The sequence below is a fragment of the Theobroma cacao genome, chromosome 2 (assembly GCF_053813885.1).
Source record: "Theobroma cacao isolate CCN51 chromosome 2, ASM5381388v1, whole genome shotgun sequence".
Lineage (NCBI taxonomy): Eukaryota > Viridiplantae > Streptophyta > Magnoliopsida > Malvales > Malvaceae > Theobroma > Theobroma cacao.
In genome coordinates, this window is record NC_142640.1 from 4,386,368 (window position 1) to 4,394,471 (window position 8,104).

At 31.6% G+C, this 8,104-nt stretch overlaps 1 protein-coding gene across 1 annotated transcript; it reads right to left on the bottom strand.

Moving 5' to 3' along the window:
* Positions 1–2,618: 2,618 nt before the first annotated feature.
* On the bottom strand, positions 2,619–3,717 carry LOC18607779 (glycine-rich RNA-binding protein-like). Its single transcript, XM_007042126.3, has 2 exons — positions 3,511–3,717; positions 2,619–3,245 (listed from the first exon to the last, which is right to left on the bottom strand). The coding sequence occupies exons 1-2, from the start codon at positions 3,622–3,624 to the stop codon at positions 2,853–2,855; spliced, it is 507 nt and encodes a 168-aa protein (XP_007042188.3). The 5' UTR covers positions 3,625–3,717; the 3' UTR covers positions 2,619–2,852.
* Positions 3,718–8,104: the final 4,387 nt, after the last annotated feature.

An 8,104-nucleotide genomic window follows, 5' to 3' on the forward strand; every position in this document is an offset into this window, starting at 1 on the left:
CCTTATCATTCAGTCTATCCAATTGAAAGTAATATCTGTGGATTCCTTTCTCTCTCAGGACTTGTTCTTTTGACAAGTGGTCCTTCCTTGGAAATTGGAGGAGTTGGTTTTGCAATGATAAGGGTTTAAACTTCGTAAATCTATTGGTTTTTAGTAAGTTCTAAGGGAGGGGGGGGGGGGGTTGATGGTCTCTTAGATTTTTCCTTTTAAGCGCACTTTTTAAGTTAAAGACCACAGAACCAGGAATCTGCAACTTTATTCTGACGGAAAAGAGCCCACTACCTAGACATACCACGCCGGCCAGTAGATTTACATCAGCCGCAAAAGAATAAAGATGATTTTCTTTCCCCCGTGGAATCTTTGAACACAGAAATTTTGGAACGATGGAATGTAAAATTGGTTTGAATTAGTTAATTTCTTGGAATATGAAGAGTGAAAGTTCTTCCAGAAAAAGAAAAGCCATAGCCCTATAGCTATAGGGGTATAGGAGAGAATATGCAGAGGGAAAATGCCTATTTATCGTGTGAATATGATTAATGCAACCCTTCCTATTAAGGATCACAAGGGCCGTTGTCTGTGTTCCATGAAGGGTGAAGCAATAGAGAGTAACACTCAAAGTTGATAATACATCTGTGGCTTGTATAAGCTGGGAAAGATGTGATGTATTCGCAGGACACGAGCCCATGCAAAAAGATATATGGATAATTAATGACTCCATTGTCTTGTTTTACAACCAATCGCATGACGATGTCCATTCCCAAATGCACCAATGAATTTCTGTCAAGTTGGTCTTAAAAGATTTTGTGTGCGCTGAATTGGAGCTTCATTGCAGTTTGAGACAGGTAAAACTATTTCCCCCCACCCTTTCTTTTCTTTTCTTTTCTTTTCTTTTTCTTTTTCTTTTTTTCATAATTATTATGATTTTTCTTTTCCTTTTGGAATTTAAATAAAAATAAATTGTACATGCTGTTACGCCGTACGCTGATGGCCAATTCAATTGTTGGAATATTCAGTGAGACCAAACCAAGATATTGTGGGGCAGAGATTCGCAAGTTCTTATGCTGATCTTGTGCTGTCGTTCTCGCTAAAGTGCAGCGTAAAAGTCAATGTCGGTTTCGTGTCTGCTTGGTGATTTTGCAATCAACAATACCACGGAGAAGCTAATGCAATATTTCGTTCTTTGAACTTGACAATTTCTTTACGAACATTATCTTTTTTGTGTCCTGCTTCCTTGTTATTCCACAGGAAAATCATGCTTTTAGAGACCAAATCCAGCGTACAGATAACAAAAATATTCTCACCATCTCAAGGTGTACCCTGCGGTCAGCTTACTGATGTACCTTTGACAAGGGAGTGAAGCCAAACCAACTTCATTGTTAGAGTGTGATGTTGGCCCTGCAATGTGACAGAAAGTAGATTTATCACAACAAAAGAATTTGATTCTTGAGAGACTAATTCAATTTATAACAATCTTTGGGCTTTGGCCATTAATCAGTAGTAATATCAGTTTCTTCAAACAAAAGAGTAAGACCTGCTTGTTAAAGGCTACATTCCATAAAAACTGATGTAAGAAACTCTGATGTTACCTAAAGGTCACCAACGTTATACTGGTGTAGGTTCTGTATATGAAGTTGAAATGATGTCAAGGTTTGAGGCTTGATTCAGCATAAGAAAATCTCGTCTATGGGCTATGGCTTCCGACCAGAGTGCAATGCAATTGTTTTTAATTGGCTGAGAAAGTCAATAGCTCCCAGTTTTATACCATATGTCAGCTTGCTCCATTTCCTTTCGATAAAAATTTACAGCTGGTGTTTCGACAGCAGGTCCAGACTCGAAACCCAGAGCTTCTATGCAAATCTGTAACCAGAAGAGTAGAGGGAGACTCTGAGAACAGAGGAAATTCATTAATTTTTCACTATTCAACCCTCTCCAGGAGTGGACGTAGGAAGTCGGGAACTCAACCAAAGACGGGAAATGGCCACATAATAATAATAATAATCCATTTCTCTTGGCAACTCTTGATCCGTGACACAGTTTGGGCCTTACCATTATGCACTCCTGAGACTTGGGATGGGCTTGTAAAAGCTATACATGCTTACCAGGACTCCAATGGGTTAAGAGACTCAATTGGCCCCATCCATTCACAAGAGTAGAAACACCAAAAATGACCACAAAGATCAAGCATAGATGCATGTCATGGAAGGAATGTAGGGCATGGCCCATCATCAGCAGGAAAAACCATGCAAGACAAGATTCAAAGCTTTATTAATCCGATAATTCACTCTATCTTACTAAAGATATAAGCTTTGTTGTCAGATAGCCTTTTAGTTTCTCATTATATTATATTGAATATTATCTGCTGCTAAGACATTAAACCCTAAATCTAATAGATAATTGGATATGGAATTATCGTGATTATCATGTTTAGGAAGTTATCTAATACCAAATGCACAACGGTAACCGAATGGATAGCAAAATAAGCCATTCAAGAATTGGTGTCAACTCTCAAAGGTTGTTCTATCTTTTGATATTTTATGTTAATCAGTGTGGATCATGGAGTTGCTTGCTTGGCAGCGATTAAAATTTAATAATAAAAATAAATCAATAATCAGCTCGAATTTGAAAAGAAGATCTATACTTCATTCCATTTTTCAAGTTTAAAGATTTTACACCTAACAATACCGATAACATAAGCATAAGAACCATTCGGTCAAAAACGAGAGAACCCAACACCCAAACAGTAACAGAGAACCATAGAAGAACCGTAGCAACATCATCAAACCAAACACTAACTAAACAACCAATAAACCCAACCACAACACATACGGCCCAAGCCCACTCATACGCTAATTCTAAGACCTCCAGTTGCCCTCAGAGGCGCCGCCACCTCTAGGGTAGCGAGATCCACCATCACCATATCCACCCTCACGGCGTCCACCTCCGTATCCACCACCGCCATATCCTCCACTATTGCCATATCCACCCTCACGGCGACCACCTCCGTAACCTCCCTCACGGCGACCTCCATATCCACCGCCGCCACCACCGCGGCTGTAACCGCCGTTTCCACCATAACCGCCACCGCCACTACCGCTTCGGCGAGATTGAGCTTCATTGACGGTGATATTCCTTCCGTCCAGATTCTGACCGTTCATTCCTTCAATAGCATCCCTCATAGCTTTCTCGTCACGGAAAGTAACGAACCCGAAGCCTCTGGATCTTCCAGTCTCACGATCGTTAATGATCTGAATAAAACATAATTAAATTAACAACAAATATATAAAAAAGGTAAAAGAATATAGATATATTAGAATCGATCGATCTTCGGCCCAGGGGGATGAAGACAGAACGTACCGGCGAGAGATATAAAAGAGAGAATAGTAACAAGAGAGTATCAAGTAACAAGTAGTAACACAAAACAACAGATCAAGGATCACAGATCATAGACAGAGAGGCCCGGATCGGGTCGGATCGAGTCAGATCTGGAGTCCGATCTCTGCACAAACGGACCTTCGATTCGACGATCTCGCCGTACTGGCTGAAGGCTTGTTCGAGAGCCCTATCGTCGGTGGCCCAGGCGAGCCCTCCGACGAAGCACCGGAACTCAATATCTGCGGAGGCCATGTAGGAAACACTACAATCCCCTAGGGTAAAAGAGGGTAGCAGCACAAAAAGGGGATGATATTTTGGGAGGAGCTGAGAATGAAAAACGGCGAGAGGCTAAAGCATGCTTTTATAGAGAGGATGCGAGGTTCCAATTAGGTTAGTTGCAGCTGGGTACAGTAAATGCGCTTAACTATGATTAAAGTTCTGACAAATGCTTTGGCTTGTTTGGTTGCTAGCATTGGTCTATCCTTTGATTTAACTATTAGCATAGCGCGTTTTGAATATACTAATTAATTTCTTTTCTTAAAACCAATTATATTATGCAAAAAATATTAAACCTAATTTTTAAAATTTTTTATTTTTACTATTCCATGAATGTTGTAGGTGAAAAGAGTTTAATATAATCTTTATTATTTATAAATATTTAATTAAAAAAATTGGAATATTAGATGGAAATTATAGTTCAGGGCTGAACAGAATATTCGGAATAAAGTTTTTTCCGTGACCAGAAACCAACTAAACCAGGGTTAGTTAGCAACGCGGTGACCAGTTAAAGACTGAGATGGTGTCAGGTAGGGTCCACAGTCACGTGCTGTCGAGTAGTTGACGCCCATAAAAGTCTTGATATTTACTTGCCCCTACCAAAAATATCTCAAAACCTCTGTCGCTTTTCAAATTGTTTTTTTAAATTGTTTTCTTGAATAATACTTAATATCTCAAAAATTTCTACAAAAAAAATCTCACACGCTCTCCGTACTTGTCACCGAAGCAAATGGCCGGGTCGATTTGGGAATTGGGATGAAGACCAAAACTACCGAATATTGCTGTCGTATTGTTTTTCTCACACTCTGTTTTTTCTTTCTTTCATTAAATACATGCAATTATGGTGGGATTTTCCAAAGTTTGGGTTCTCAAATATGAATAGTAACACTCCGTTATACGACAAAAAAGAAAGTATTTATATATAAGATTTATATTTGATGCTTTGATAATGTATAATTTTTATACATTATCATATCACAAAAATGTACCACTTCATTAATAAAAGTAAACAAAAAATTTAAAATTTAAAATTAAATATTAAAAATTTATAACAATTAATTAAATAAAAAATAAAATATTTTTATTTTTTAATCTCTCTCAACCGTTCTTTTTTTTATTCTCTTCTTTTCTATTTCTCTCTAATTCCATCATCTTCTTTTTTTCTTCTCCTTCCATAAAAATTAAGTTTTACAAAATTCTGTAACTTTAAGAGTAATTTTTAAATTCTTTTCTTATTTTTTTTAAATTGAGAAAATAAGATTCAAATAAATAAATAAATCTTATTAGTATAATTTTATTTAGTCAACAATTTTGCTTATAAATAATACATTAAGTCCAAATTTGTTCTTTTTCCACATACATTAGGTTTTTTTCCCCTTATAATGCACTCATAAAACTTCAAATCTCTATCAAAACCAAAATTCTTTTAAGGCGTTACTTTTCCATTTTACTAAAACCCAAAATGCTAGTAAATTTAAACCTGAGATGCTAAACTAAATTATATTTGTTTTTGGTATTTAAACCAAAGTTATTGTTCATATGATATGTTATATAAACATTTTAATTTTTAACTAAACCCAAGTTTTCAATATTTTAAATGAAAGTTAGTCATATTTGATGAGATATTACTAACCAGTTTACAAGAGTTTCAAAATTAATTATATGAATTTCCCTTTGTAACACCTCGAGAAAGAAAGGTGTGATATGGCTTATAGGAAAAGAATAATTTTTTGTGTTAATTAAAAGCAAAATTGTTAACTTAATAAAATTTTGCTTAAAAAATTTATATATTTAAATGTTGTTTTTTCATTTTTTAAGATATGTTTTCTCAATCTCTTTAACAAATAAAAAAAAAATAAGAAAAGAATCTAATAATTGCTATTAAAGTTTTAAAATTTTGCAAAACTTAATTTTAATGGAAGAAGTGGAGAAGAAAATGATGGACTTGGAAAGATAATGGAAGAAGAGGGAAAGAAGATGGAGCGAGATCAAAGCTGAGAACAAGCACAATAATATCTAAAAGAGATAGAAAAGTGAAAATATTTTTTTAATTAGTTATTATAAACTTTTTAATATTTAGATGACGTTTGATATTTTCAATGCAATATGATTACAAATAATATGATTGCAAATAATGTTATTGTAAATAATGTTATTGCAAATAAAATAACATTACAGTGTTTGATATACAAGTAAAATAATGATTAAAATGTAGTGAAGATAACATTACAACGTTTGATTTACAAATACTTTACTAATAATGTAATGTTAATTTTCAAAATTACCCTTATTTATTAAAATGTAAGTTTAATATACATGTATTTTTTATTGTTAATTTTTATATAATATCATCTCTTAAATTTAAATTTTAATGTCATATTTTATTTTCATTTCTTATGATAATCTTATAAAATTTATTTTTATTTCTTTAATATATTTTTTATATTATATATTTTATTTTAATTTCTTTTACCTATATTATATAAATTTTAATTTCTTATATTTTATTTTATTTTATTTTTTGATTCTTATATTATATATTTTGTTTTAATATTTTTATTTTAATTATAATATTACAAAATGTTTTTAACAAAGTAACAAAGTTGAAGGATAAAAATGTCTTTAAGAATATTGTAAAGTATAATGTAATATGATTTTATTGGTTTTGGATTACAATCACATTACATTCATTGACTGTAATGTGATTGAATTGTAACTTTATATTGCAGTGGTTTGTTACAAAATAAATATTATAATGTAATTTAATTAGGCACATTGTAGAGAATGTACTTCCACTTCTCTTATATCAAACGTTACTTAAATTTTAGTATTTAAATATTTTTTACCTCATTAATGAGGTGCCATATTTTGGTGAACTAATAGTGTATCAATGCATCAAATATTAACCCTTTATATATATATATATATATATATATAAGATATCAAAATTTAATGACTTGATAGTATATAGAAACTATACACTGTCAATATATCTAACATTAATCCTTAATATATATGCTTTTTTATTTAGAAATTTATCAATAGGCTGTCAAATGAAGGCCCTTGGGGCTTTCTTTCATCCATAATAATATAGTAATAGATAGACTCCAACCAAGCCCAACTGCTCTTGTCTTTGGATTGGGTCTAGTTTGGAAAAAGCCTTTTCCATGTCAAAATAGCTTAAAAGCCTCGTCATGCTATTTATCCTGGGTCAGGCTCATGGGCCGATCACTTTTTTTTATCAAATGGGGCCTAGTGGCATGCAGCTGGGCTAGGATCCCTTCAGGTAGGTTTTGGATAATAAAATATTTTCAACTTTGACTTCATGCCTATTTGGTCTCTTTTTTTTTTATTTACATTTTAAAAGCAAAAGCGACAATAAAATGGATTTTGATTTTTTAAAAAAAAAGAATTGCAAGAAAAACTTCAAAGAGGAGTTTCATTTTATTTTCTTTTAAAAATATGTTAGTTGTTTAATAAAATTTTTATTTTTATTTCAAAAATATCTTCATTTATTAAAATAATCTCAACGTTACTCCCTAAAAAAAAATCTCTTTCTCAATCGATCTTTCTCTCTGCTCACTCTCTTTACAAATTACCTTTTTCTAACATAAATTACGATCTCTCTCTTCTATCTTTTTTTACAAAGATTACTAAAAAAAAACCGAACACAATTATAGTTTTGAATAATCAATTAAAGTGAGAAAAAATGATGGAAAATAAAAATAGTTGATTTTAAGTTATTTATGAATTAGGTGTTACTTATAAATTATTTGTAAAATTTTTTAATGATTAATTATAAAATATAAGCTTTATGTTATATAAAAATACTTTTTATATTTTCAAAATTTTATTTTAAATAAATAAAAAATAAAATTAATATTTTTTTAACAAAAGAATTTGTGATTAATAGAAAGTTATTTATTAAACACATTTTATGGTAATTTTAACTAAAATTAAAGTTTATATAAGTTGATTGGTAAACATCTTATCTATAAAAAAAACTTATAAAAATAAAATTACTAAACGATTTTAACTTAATTTTAAAAATTATTATTTTTTATAAGAACTTCAAAATAATTTTTGAATTTAAAAAAACCCAAACCAAACAAGTTTTGAATGCATCGCCCAACAAAAAGAAATTGTATATTACTGTATTTTGATTTTTGACTAATTATGATATTAAACAAATATTTTGACTGGTCAATCTCAGTCGGTTGACAAAAACCAAAATTGCAACGTTTCTTGTAGCCTTGATCATGAAATCCGACTAAAAAAAAACTTTATTATGTAATTTAGATGGCTTTGCAAGGAATCCCATGGCAATATTTTTCTGTATCATCTGATAATTAAAAATATAAAAACTTTTGACTTATGAAATTTATATTCATTGTTTTTTTTTTTCCATAGTCATATTGATTATGTTCTATATATTATGCACGCGTTATGTATAGGA

Excerpts from the sequence above, each read along its gene's own strand:
- LOC18607779 (XM_007042126.3), bottom strand. The coding sequence starts at position 3,624 with ATGGCCTCCGCAGATATTGAGTTCCGGTGCTTCGTCGGAGGGCTCGCC. Across the intron at positions 3,246-3,510 it reads GCGAGATCGTCGAATCGAAG|ATCATTAACGATCGTGAGAC; the intron begins GTCCGTTTGTGC and ends TGTTTTATTCAG.